Below are 13,391 nucleotides of genomic sequence, written 5' to 3'. Positions count from 1 at the left end.
TGTCACTCTGTACTTTTTAGTACAGAGTATAAAATGACTTGTCATACAAATGACAAGGTTCAGCCAATATCACAGCTATCTGTAGCAAAAGCGATGCATATAGATTTCCTATGTCACTGAAGACTTCAAGATATTAACCGATTAATAATGATTAATTCTGCAATGCTAATTGATTAATCTGTTTCAAACATGATAGTGGGAGAGGTTCTAAAATCCTTAATTTATAGTGTGCATACCCATTTTTACAGTATATTCGCCATTACGTCTTGCGTATGTTGCTAGACTGCACTCTGTGAAAGTCTAGGGTTAGGATTAGGCACACTCACTGCTGTGGCCTGGGCTGAATTCCAGGTTAAGTCTCTCTTTTAGCTAGATGGGCTGAATGCCCTCCTCTTGTTTGTAGCCTCTCTTAGCTTGCTGACAGTGGCAGTATGTCAGCTGCAACTGTGCTGCACAGAGAGCATGAGAACCTGCGGATCTGATCCACTGACATGTTTTGTCAGAATCTGTCAGAGACTGACAGAGGCATCAGTGTGTTGCAAGCTCCACACTTCATTATCGCAGGTTTTTCACCAACTGGAGGAGCGGCACACAGACTTAAATGCATCTGAAAAACATTGTTTATTAAAAGGGTTAGCATGACAGTGTAGCTTTTTGTGTTGGCAGTGTTAGACTTTTCAAAGGTGGTCTTACTAATGACTGATTAAACTATTTAATGATGTATAGAGTAGCTACAAGGATTTATGTGCAAGGACATAACCAAAAGAACTACAGATCAGGGCAGATAATCTATTGGACGTACCGGTTGATGATTCCTTGGAAATGACTACTACACAGAATTCATTAGCATCATACTTATTTCCAATTGATTTGTAGGGCTTTTTAAAATGTAAATAGGATATTAAAATATAGGAGTAGCTCTGTGGTTAACATTGCAGCACTGAGGCCTTGGGTTCAATTCCGGACTTGGTGTCTTATCTGCCTGGAGTTTGTGTGCTCCCCTTGTTCACGTGGGTTTCCTCTAGGTGTTCCAGTTTCCTACTACTGGTACTGTAGATAATTGGACCAGCCGTGAGTGTGTATGTGCCTGTGTCTGTGTGTGCCCTGCAATGGAATGGTCTCCCATCCAGGGTGCGTACTGCCTTGCGCCCATTGCTTGCTGGGATAGGCTCGGGCTCCCCCTGAATTGGATGAACTGGTTAATTGGCTTCTAGGAACATTTGGCCCAGGTGTGAGTTGTGTACCCTGCTTTGTGAGAAAGGATTTGACTCCCCCCCGAGCCTGAATTGGAACCAGCAGTTAGAAAATGAATGAATGGATGGTATACACATGTGAACTAAAAATAATCTTTTTATTCAACTTTTACAAGGGGATCAATTCATACTAGTAGGTTAATTGGCTTCTGGGAATAATAATTGCTTACACTTATAAAGCACTTTTCTGGACACTCTACTCAAAGCGATTTACAGGCAATGGGGACTGCCCTCCACCACCACCAATGTGCAGCCCTCACCTGGATGATGCGACGGCAGCCGTAGTATGCCAGAACACTCACAACACACCAGCTATCAGTGAGGAGAACAGAGTGATGAAGCCAGTTCATAGATGGGGATTATTAGGAGGTGATGATTGGTAAAGGCCAATGGGAAATTTAGCTAGGATGCCGAGGTTACACCCCTACTCTTTTCGAGAAACATCCTGGGATTTTTAATGACCACAGAGAGTCAGGACCTCGGTTTTACGTCTCATCCGAAGGACGGCGCTTTTTTACAGTATATTGTCCCCATCACGATACTGGGACATTGGGACCCACACAGGCCACAGGGTGAGCGCCCCCTCTGGCCCCACTAACACCTCTTCCAGCAGCAACCTTTAGTTTTTCCCAGGATGTCTCACATCCAGGTACTGACCAGGCTCACACCTGCTGAGCTTCAGTGGGCTGACAATTGTGAGTTGCAGGGTGATTTGGCTGCTGGCCAAATATGACAGTGAATTATGTAGTGAATGTTGATTTGCTTTGTATTTACTTTTGTGTCTATCAGGTTCACAACATCCTGGCTGAGATGGTGATGGGAGGAATGGTACTGGAGACGAATATGAATGAAATTGTTACACAGGTTGATGCCCAAAACAAAATGGAGAAGTCAGAGGTAAGACCTTCCATAGCAATCATGTCCTGTACCTGTACTAGCATGACTGTGAAACCCTGCATCTACCCCCTCTTCCTTGTGTATAATCCCTGATGCAAAGACCTAGCTAGCTTATGTATTTTGCTGCTGCTGTTTGACTGTGGCTTATGCATGTTGCAGCTTTGAAAAGTGCAAGCATTTGTCTAGCTGCCTCAGTTTTACGTTACAAGATTTTTTTTAAGCTTAATATTTGCTTTCATTTCAGTTATAACTTTTCGGGGCACTATAACCTAGATTTAAGCAGTTGTGAAGGAAATAAATGCTCTCTTCTTCAAGAAAAAAGACTAATTGGAAGGAATTCTCTTCAAACATGAATGATGTGAAATGTGCACCTAAGTTTCTGTGTATTATACTATAGATGCACTGCCCCATCCGGGTTTCTCTTCAAACTCACAGATTTTTCAACTGCAATTTCAATTCTTGGTTGTAACCAAAAAGGGTTTTGCCATGAAAATGGAGAAAGATGCAGTAAGATTTGATGGTATTTAAGTCAAAGACTTCCAGACTGAGCAGGATATACATTGTCACCTGAATGATTCATGTTTTGCTCAGATGTCTGTATACATTTGGATACTATAAATACATGCTTAAGTGTACAGTATATGTGTAGCCTGTTTATAAGGAAATGTGGATATTTTACCGACAAAATGGCTAAAGTTGTATTCAAATTAAAACACAGTTCCTCAGTCTTGTATAATCTAAACCTTGCTACTGAAAAGGATTGTGTTATTGCAATTGGCCTGTTGTACTTCCTTTAGTGCTTTTCTGTTTCTACTTTTCAGTATTTTTTCAACATCTGATTTTAATTGAAGCACTGAGTCAGCCTTTCTGATGTCAGCCTCTCCCCGTGTCAATTAAGCTATAGTTTGTTTTAATAAATGGCTATTAAATTATTCATTAATGCCCAGAGACCCAAAAATAAACCTCCACATTTAGGTGTTTACATTAAATCATGTGACAAATGAAAACTTACAAAACCCCCAAAAAATATTCTCCAAAAAGTGTTTTAAAATTGCCCCCTATAGAGGTTAAGTGAAATTTAAAAAAAACCTCACATTTGCCTAAATGTTCAAAGGTCTTGTATTTTTCTAATTGACTTTATTCTGTTTGTTTCCTGTCTTGATTATTGCATTAACTTCCAGGGTTATGTTGCACTTTATTCAGCTTTATGGGAATTTAGGTCATAGAAAATAACTTTTGGAATAAAAGCTAATTATCTGGTACTCTTTACCTTATGCACCTTAAGACCGAGAAGTAAGTTTGAAAGTATCATTCAGGTGGTTTCATTCACATTAGGATATTTACAAGTTAATGAATATTTACATTGTTATTTTATTATCCCATAGTTAATACTTTTGCTGGGTTCCTGGAATAACTGAATTAATCTATATCCGTGTTGCTTCCTTCTCCTCTGGTGCTTGTAGAGCAGTTGGAGTCCATTGGGGAAGATTACGTCAACAAAATTTTGCATTATCTATCCCAATGGACTCCCATTTTTCTAAAAACAATTATAGAGCAGTAGGATTGGTAGAATTTAGTTCTCCAGGTGGCAAGGTTAGAGGATGTAAGAGAGAAAACCAATCCCACTTGTTTGTTTCACACATCTGCAAATTTGTCCAATGAACCTACGCAGTGAAATTGAACCACATCCAGCTACAGCTGAGAAAAGAATGGTGGACACATTTAAGTGCGCTTTGGATTATCTATCCCAATAGACTCCCTTTTTTCTAAAAAAAAATTATAGAGCAGTAGGACTGGTAGAATTTAGTTCTCCAGGTGGCAAGATTAGAGGATGTAAGAGAGAAAACGTATCCCACTTGTTTATTTCACACATCTGCAAATATGTCCAATGAACCTACGCAGTGAAATTGAACCACATCCAGCTACAGTTGAGAAAAGAATGGTGGACACGTTTAAGTACGCCCTGGCCAGACCAGCCAGCTCAACTTTAGCTGAGAAATAGCTTTGAAAATGGGGCACAATATGTACATGTACATGGTTGTCCCTGGTCTGTACTGACGGTTTGCCTGAAAATTGGCCAATGTGACCCCATGTTTGACTGTAGAAGCCACCTTGAACCAAACAGGTTTTCTGTAGTACAGGAATTATGAGAAATGCAAACAGGCTTGTAAATAAAGTTCTCTGGGCTTAATATGCTGCTTGTATTTCTGAGCCATGCAAACCCAGAGAAACCCACATGAGAGAACAGTGCTTCTAACTTCTGTAAAATGAGCCGTTGAAGAGACAAATAAGAGAAGGAATTGAGCTTTATTACTTTGTATTAAAGACTGTCTTCCAACTGACTTATCACTTAGCTGTGAATAATTTTCACTGATACATATACAGTAACAGTTCCTATTCCCAACAAGTGTCATGGGACTTTTGCATCAGTTTTGCCTTATTACACCACATATTTGTGAACTGTTTTTTAAAACTGTTCTGTTTCTCTTGTGACACATTTACTTGCACGTTTTCCAAGAATTACCAGATAATACTTTCCAGGAAGGCTTCAGCAAAAATGTAAAATCTTCATGCTAGAAAACAATGCCTATAAACATTTCATAAAATCTTTTTTGTTTTATTTTGCCAGATTGTACCTAATGATATTTTGTTTCTTTGACCTTCCTTGGTATCTCTTGTATTGCATAAATAAGCACTGTATTCTTACAGTGTACACTTCAAAATGTCGGAACAAAAAGTAAGTTAAAGGTTAGAAAACCATTGAAGGTCAAGAGTTTTAGTGAGCCACTTTGAATGATTTTTTACAGATGTTGTGTAGATAAAGGAAAACACACACACACAAATCCCAGAACTGATGAAACCTTCAGTAAATATTAAATTTTTCAAAGAGTTGTATAAAACAGTAGTTCCTGGAATGTTAACAGCTTTTCAGTATTACTTAAATGATTAAATGCAAAATGAAATAAATGTTCTTATCGCAATATAAATATATGTACATCTAAGAATATACCTCATTAGAAATGTAGCTGTCGTTCACAAAAATAATGGTAAGATATAGGTTTTGCTCTTGTACTGTTTAAAGATGGGTATTGCTATTAACTATATAATAAAGAGAATGTACTTCTGTTAGAATTAGTGTTTTAATATTTTGTGAATCACTTATTTAAAATCCTTAACCAGGTCTTCAAAATCAACTTTTCTTTTCTCTAAGGGATCGCCTTCATTGATCGTGCATTTACTTTTAAATATTTCCATTTCTCTTGTGTAGCATCACCTCATTTGAAGTTTTGCTAGTTAAATTGCGAATGTGACTTTCAAGTATAACTTAGATCACATTTAATTTAATCGGAAACGAAATGAAATAGAATTCCATTCAATAAGGTTTTCAATATAAAGGCTACACCGTTTTACAGATGTTTTCTTGGGTAATGTTTATTGTTGTCGTTTCCAGTAACTGCAATGCAGCCTGTGAATCTGTTTTTTAAAGAGGGATTATAAAACTGTCTTTGTATTTCGGAGTTAAAAGGAATCGGCATTGAAGAGTTAATTTCAAGCCACAGTGAAAGTAAAATGTACACGATAACGTGAAAAACCTCCAGTTTACCCCTAAAAACAGATACAATTTCCAGGTATGCGCGGCGTTATAGTCTGCGATTCAGAACGAGGCAACAGAGCATCGGTTACGTGAAGTGGACATATTAAATTGTAAACAAACAGGCTTGTGAATACATCTCTTTTAATCCAGTAGAAATATTGCTCTTGATTTCGAGACGGTTTTGCCGGCATCTTACGTGTTAACTCCACATGCAGATCACGTTTCTGCGGTGAAATGTCTGCTGCACAACCTGTGCTTTTTCACTCGTACATTCCGTTAACGAGCAGGAAGAGCCACCTCACGTCAGAATTCGCGTGAACTCTCGCTCTCGCCTATGGGTGAGACCAGGAGTTTGCAGCAGCGAGTATGCCGACCATACGGTACTTTCGCAAAGTTCACAATTTTGTGCTTAATTCGGAATTTTAAAAATGCTGAGATTAAAGTCAGTTTATTTCGTTGCCTAGATTTAATCTTCAGTAATAATAGATCCGAGAAAGTGAGACTGTAGTTCCTTTTAACTTCAAGGGGAAAGTTTGAATGCAAAGTTGAGCTGTAGCAGTTTCTAGAGCAGTGGTTTTCAAACACAGCGCCCCCCGGGGGTACGCCAGATGACCCTGGAAATTTGTTGTGTGCAAAATTGGGTACTGTATTTAAAATTGAAGTCTTGAAGTAGACTTGCTTTAGATCCCACCAGAAAAAAAGTAATTTCAGAACGTGTCAGTACAGTAAATGTGCACAAATGTAAGAGATTTAGTTCAGAAATCAGTATGTTAATTATTTTAGACCCAAGGAAACTGCTGTCGTAACATTGAAGTCGCTGGTTTATAAATTAAAGTTTTGCAAGAACCCAAATTAAGCCATTGAAATGGCTACACCCCAAAGCCATTGAATCATTCATGACAGATGTATAGCAAGTCTTTGACTGCTCCTGAAACATCAAATCTGTTCTCTTGTCTCCTCTTCTCAGACCTACCATAGACCTGACTTCCTTCAAAATTGGGATTGAATTAATGTATTACAGCAGTACACTGGACTGATCTCTTATGGTACCTTGTTCAAGCTGCTTTAAATAAAAAATAATTCCAGTGTGATCCTGGCAGTTCAAAATGGCTGAAAAAGTTAATGTGATTCATATGCATAAGACATTATGAAGTGGCTTTCTTTTCTCTTTAATCTTAATCATGTAATTAATATTTCTGTCTCCTTTATAACCAAAGTTTAATTTGCAATTCACTTTTTAAATTGTTAACCTCTATTATTAATTTGAAATTAACTTTGTTAATTTTGCTTTCTAATTTACAGAGGTGTCCAACTAGTCAGCAGTTTGTTTTGTTAACTTGTAGATAAGTTTTTAAAGACAGAAAGCTAAAAAGACTTCACCCTTCAGTGTTATATTTACATTAGTCCTGCAATGGTTGAATTTACTAACCTTTATTTTTGTACAGTGCATAATCACAAATAAGATACTAAGAATCCTATGGTCTTTCAAAATAAAAATTGTATAGTATGCCTTATACACATGCCACTAGTGACTGGCATCATGGACTTCATGATTTATATCCTTTTGAGTTTTTCATACAGTCAATTTTGTATAAAGTGGTAGCATATTTGAATCGCATATGAAAGTATCATTGTGGAGACCAGAATGGTCTTCAGTTACCCTTTGGTCTATGGTAGGTCACATCACTCTTTCTGTTACTATGGTACTGTACTTAATCTTTATGTGCTTTAAGATTCATTCCTCATTTCTCCTAATCTCCTGACCTTTTCTAGTTCTTTCCATTCTTCTCTCTTACAGACCTTTATCTTTCAGTCTCCCAGACAGGACAGGTAGACACAGGTACTGTGGATTTTCAAACAAAGCAACAGCCAAAGAAAAAAGTATCTCTATATACACATGGAAATATGTGTGTGCAGATCTCTGTCATGCTAAAATAAGCAGTCTTGACATGGATAAAACACCACCAAGCAAAAAAATAGACTGGGCACAAGCACAATAATGCTTATGAAGGGACAAAACACAGATGCTTGTGAAAAAGGCTGATATGTATACTGTGGGTACAGAAGTTTTTTAGAAAGTCTGTTTGGGGGTGCTTGTTTTAATGTGGTTGGGGTATGTTTGTATGTACTGTATGTACATTTGTATGTGCTACTGTATATAGTCTGCCGTTGACTAAATATTTGAAAGCCAAATGATGCCATAAACGCTTAAGCCTTTAAGGCAGACCCCAGAATGTCTCTTAAACCGGTAATCTGGACCGTATTTTTCCCCTTTTGAACTTTTACTTTTGTGGAAGAACATTTTGTTTTCTTTTACTACATTTAACTTTTGTTTCCCAAACTTTGTCTTGCGGGGAAAAATGAAAGATGTTAGGTGTAGAGACTTAAATATTTTCCATATCTGATCTCATGTGGTATGTAACTTTGCCAAGGGAGTTATGCAACAGTGAATTAAGGACTGAAAAACACTTGACATAATCAAGAACAAAGGCACTTGCCTTTAGTGCCTATAGGACCTTAGAGGAATTGGGGGTTTCACGTTATAAACTATGCTTAATTTAGTAAAAAAGTTTTGTGGCATTTTATTATGGAAGTACTGTAGCATATTCCATAAACAATTTATTATATATAGCATACATATATTTATAAATTATAAACCTACTATATGAACTTCTAAGCCAAGGGAAATTCTTACTCATAGTTATTTGCAGTGATTATCTGGAAAACCCGATGGGGGTTAAAAGTTACGTATTACTGATACAGTATATATTCATTTAATTATACGAATATAATTGCACTTTTGTGAGAAATAAAAGTAGTTAAGAGAGCCAGTAGTAGTTTTTTCTTGCTTTTTGGGTCTGGTTGTTTAAGGTAAGACTTCCGTGGAGCTCAGGCATCTCAAGTACAGCTCTGAAATGAAAATTATAGGTAAACCCCAAAGTCTCAAATCATGGTCAAGATTGTTCCCAAAGGACATCTCATTTGTAAAAACAGGGAGTTCTCCACTTTTCAGTTGCAATGTATCGCCAGAACTTATTTTGTTTTCTTTTTGTGGTGGTGTGCACAGAACTGCACTGACTGTACAGTATTGAAATTCAGTTTTGTTAAATGTGTCTTTGCACTCCGAACTCCCATCATTTTATTACATACAGTGTTTTACTTTCAGCCCAGGAAGATTCGTAGGTTGCTGAAGAAAGGTTTCAGTTTTAAAAATTAAGTATTTAAGATTTGTTGATTTTACCATGTCATTTTATAATGGCTGTAGTTAATTGGATATAAAGGTATAATTAAGAATAATTCTGGTAATACCTGCGAGTTAAGGGAAGTTTTCAATCTTAGGGTTAGACAGCAATTTTACAGTTTTAAAATGCTACTTGCTCTTAAGGTGCCATAATAAAGTGATTATAACTTGCTAGAAGAAACATGTATCTTGTATAATGTACAGTAGTGAACCAAATATGCACTCAGTGGGCACAAAAATAGAAACACCTTGGTAAATGTTGCACAACGTATACTGGAAGTATGGATTAGTCATAAGATGGAGGGAAAGACATCATCAGCAAAGGACAACAGTGAATGATACTACTCCGATTGTAATATATGTACATAAATTCAAAGCGCAAGTCGAAACAGGAAAGCAAATCATATAATAGAAATTTCAGCCTGTGGTGTTAGCAAAGCAAGTGTGCTGAGAACCCCACAGAGTGGGATACCATAGTCACATCACAAAGTGCTCATCACAGTTGGAACTCCAAGTACTGTACATGAGTCCAGTGGTGCAAAGATTTTGGGCACTGCAGAGAAGTGGAGAAAGGCAATATGGCCAGACAAGTCATCCTTCACCATTTCATGTAGAAATGGACGAGTGCATATGTTGTGCCAAACTAAATAACTCCCTACAACTCTGAGTGCTTGGTTCCAACAGTGAAGGGTTCTGTAGTTCTGTGATTTTCGTAGTTTGTGGTTTGGGTGCATTAATTCCCTTCGAAGGCCAGGAAAATGAAAATCATTGCTTAATGTAACTCCATGATCACATGTGCCCCATGATGCAGAATTTCTTTCCTGTCAGGAGTATTGACTTCCAGGATAACAGTGACCATATCTACAAAGATCATGCAGTTGTACAGTGGTGTGATGAGTATGACATCAATCGTTTTCATATGTCATGGCCTTCTCAGTCCCCAGATCTGAACCTAATGGATTGTTTGTAGGTTAACCTGGAGCAAAGCACAAGAAAGTGTTTTCCACCGCCAACGGCCAGGTGTGAGTTGATTTCCTTTCTCATGGAAGTGGTGAAACGTGCAAACTGCCAGCCTACTGGCTGGATGTGATGGCCCAGTGCCCTAATAAGTGACTTAACATTGGTATTTCTATTTTTTGTACCTACTACCTGTATACTATTAATTGATTAATTAGCACCTTTTTAGAACTGTATTGTTTTCTTTAGGAAAAAGGCAAAACATTGTCCTTGTAAGGTAGCTAAACAGGATTTTGATGTTCCAAAGCTTAAATAATATATTTATTCCTCTAATTGAACAGCTGGTAAGCAACCAAAGAATTCTGAATTACAGATAACATTTTTTTGATGTAATGGGGTGTCTCCCTGGTGGAAGAGGATGAAAATACTCTAAACCCTACTATTTTCACTGAAGTAGGTGTCATGCAAAATAGACTTTGCCTATTAATTAGGAGAAAGGGTAACTGTATTAGATTACCTTACTGTCTTTTTTATTTTAATGTAGACATTTTTTAATGATTTCAAAACGCATAATGATGGAATTAATATTTACATAGAATTTAAATATTAAGTCACAATTTTGAAGGGGTTATCTAGCATTGAACAGGTCTTGCATGGATTTGGGAAAGTACATCATGATAAGCTTACTTGTGAATACACCAGTTAAGCTGGCAAAGCTTCTGAAGCTCAGCCATTTCACAGTGGAAGTCTTCTCTAAATTATGGGACATAGCTTTTCTAGAACCACAGCTTGAGGGTACATTGTTCTTGATTATTCAAGACGACGTTCCTTTTTGGTATCCTGAAATACCTTCCCAAACGTTTGGGACAGTAAGAGATAAGATCACTTTATTAGCCGCATACAATTTCTTGCATTAGGAATTTGTCTTTTCGCATGCCCCATCTTGCTCTCCAAGAGACACACAGGCACACAGACGGGGAGAAAGAAGGTTGGGGGCAGAGCGCAGGGTCAGCCATTTATACAGCACCCTGGAGCAGTTGGGGTTAAGGGCCTTGCTCAGGGGCCCAACAGAGTAGGATCCCTCTGCTGGCTGCAGGATTTGAACCGACAACCTTCCAGCCACAGGTGCAGATCTTTAGCCACAATGCCACCACTCCATTAATCTATTATTTTTGCTTCACAGTGTGCAATTTGTATTTGTAATCATGAGATTAATATGCATCACTATTTTATTTTTGCATCATTTCATGCATGCATCTAATCGTTTTAGAACAAAAACATACGTTGTGTTGTACTCAGTGATTTTAACGTACCCTAAGTGTTGGATTGGAAACCTCAATATTTTACTCTAGACCGTTTCATCCAAACCATGACATTACCTCTAACGTGCCGTAGAAGTTCCTCTGAAGTACAAAATGAGCCAGAAAAGTACTTAAAGTTTAGAAGATAGATAAGACCAAGATTAACATTCACCAGAGTGATGTAAAGGTTGAAGTGTGCACAGAAAGCAACCACAGATACTCCTAAAAACATTTTCATCTGTGAAGCAAAGGCTGGGCATGCATGGCCCCTGCTGAAACTGGGGGAACTGCTGATCATTATTACATTTTTTTAGGTTATTGTGGTTAAAATGAGCAATAATGTTCAATTAGTCATCATCTTAATACTACAAGGGTGGCATAGGTAAAATTATTAGATTTGAGAAAACTGTAGCATAAGGCAACTAGTGTGTTTTTCCAAGGCTTTAGCTATAGTGTGAAATGAACTACTGGATATGAAAATGTAGTTATTACTAAATCAAATCAGTTTTTAAATAATTTACTGCCCTGAAGCACTCTCAAAGACATTACAATCCAACAGATTATATTGGTTCAAATGTGTTTTCTTTTTCCTTGCACAAAAGTATCCCAGTTTAGTTTTGGTCACCCTTTAGTTTAAGTATCTGTCATAACTGTTTATAAATTAGTGTTCTAACACTTTCCATTCCAAACCATCCCTAAGTGGTTTACATCTGGGATAGTGCTACTTTCAATACACTGACATGTAAAACTCAACTGTATGAATTGGGTTCTACATCAGCCCCAATGCACTGCAGATCAGGTAAAGGATTGAGAAATTGAATTCAGTGAGGTCAAAATGTACAATACCAGAGAGAAATATAGCCAGGATATTGGGGTTAAAATGTCACTGCAATACCATTTTTTATATTTGGCGGTTATTATAATGTCAGGGTTAGTCATTGCAGTGACTAGTGAGCAGGAAGGGTCGCTTCACATCACAAGTAGTGCTTAATTCTGAATTACTAAAGTTTTTCTACACCATCAATGAATTAATTTTGTTACCGAGATTTAATAACAGATTTGAGAAACTGGGACTGCAGTTCCCCTTTAACAATGCCATTCGTGTTATAAGTGCCGTGGTAATGTAAATCACAAAGCAATCGCTACCCTTCGTGCTTCTGTGTTGCTGCTTGAGTGGCAATGGTGCCTTGACTAATCTACTTAAAAGCTGCTAATTGATAGAAGCAATGTCACACACCCACCTCTAGCACCCAGGTTGGGAACTACATGTCCACAAGTGATTATATTTGCTGCCAAATACAGTAGTTTTAAATAAAAGGCAAACACTGAGTTTCTGTTTGACATGCATAGACCATATGTTTCTTTACATGCTTTGAAAATTAGTTCAATATTAAGGAGCCTTAAATAACTAAACATCTTTGGTAAAGGCTCAATAAAGGTGGCATTTCAGAATTTACAAGAGACTGAAAGAAACAAGGAGATTTAACCTGATGTGATCTATACACAGTATGATGAGTGCCAATATCCTGAATCAAGTTCTGAAGTTACACTGGGGTTTATTCCCCAGCTGATGGTCTGGTATGGATCAGCAGACATCACCTTATAAGCCCTGAACTAAATTCTCCCGTTTCCTCTAGCTTGTTTTGCTTTTCTGATCAGACGCTTTCCTGGATCAGCTTGTTTGCATGGCCCCATTGTTCCTCTTTCCTCATTGAGTATACAATCGATAATGTTCCTGTGACTGTGCCGCATGTCTTCCTGGAAGCAGTGATAAGTGTGTGCCTGCTGTAACCTCATTGTCATTACTAGAGTGCATGACTGTATATTGTGTCTGTGTATGTACCATTCTAGAACTTTCTTACTAAAACAAGATTATTCTTAACCCGAAGTGCCTTACTTTTATTTTCACTTCAGGCACAAGTTAAAAAAAAAAGATTCTCCGTCTCATAGTAAATGATTTGAAACTAGTTCAGTTGTCCTATGTAGAGTATATGGGGAAAAAAAATCAAAATTAAGTGTTCAAGGCTTCAGATCGCAACAGCAGTAGTGGTTTCAAGTTAATTCATTATGTATACTGTATCTTAACATCAATATCAGAAATGCCTTTAAAAGTCCTTGTTGTACCTTATGACAGTTTTCCCTTAATT

The 13,391-nt window shown here is 37.5% G+C and overlaps 1 protein-coding gene across 2 annotated transcripts in view; it reads left to right on the top strand.

The window, feature by feature from the left end:
• ap3s1 (adaptor related protein complex 3 subunit sigma 1) overlaps positions 1–13,391 on the top strand; it is a 38,367-nt gene that overhangs the window by 20,809 nt on the left and 4,167 nt on the right. Inside the window, exons 5-6 of one of the 2 annotated variants that reach the window (XM_088629919.1) lie at positions 2,043–2,150; positions 7,544–7,585. In XM_088629919.1, coding sequence (XP_088486045.1) covers positions 2,043–2,150; positions 7,544–7,579 — 144 coding nt within the window. In that variant the 3' untranslated portion in view covers positions 7,580–7,585. The remainder of the gene's footprint in view (positions 1–2,042; positions 2,151–7,543; positions 7,586–13,391) is intronic. The other variant, XM_088629918.1, reaches the window with a different exon arrangement.

The sequence above is a fragment of the Lepisosteus platostomus genome, chromosome 4, assembly GCF_059453375.1.
Source record: "Lepisosteus platostomus isolate fLepPlt1 chromosome 4, fLepPlt1.hap1, whole genome shotgun sequence".
Taxonomy (NCBI): domain Eukaryota; kingdom Metazoa; phylum Chordata; class Actinopteri; order Semionotiformes; family Lepisosteidae; genus Lepisosteus; species Lepisosteus platostomus.
The sequence above is the reverse complement of the archived record's forward strand: the minus strand, read 5'-3'. Positions and strand labels throughout refer to the sequence as shown.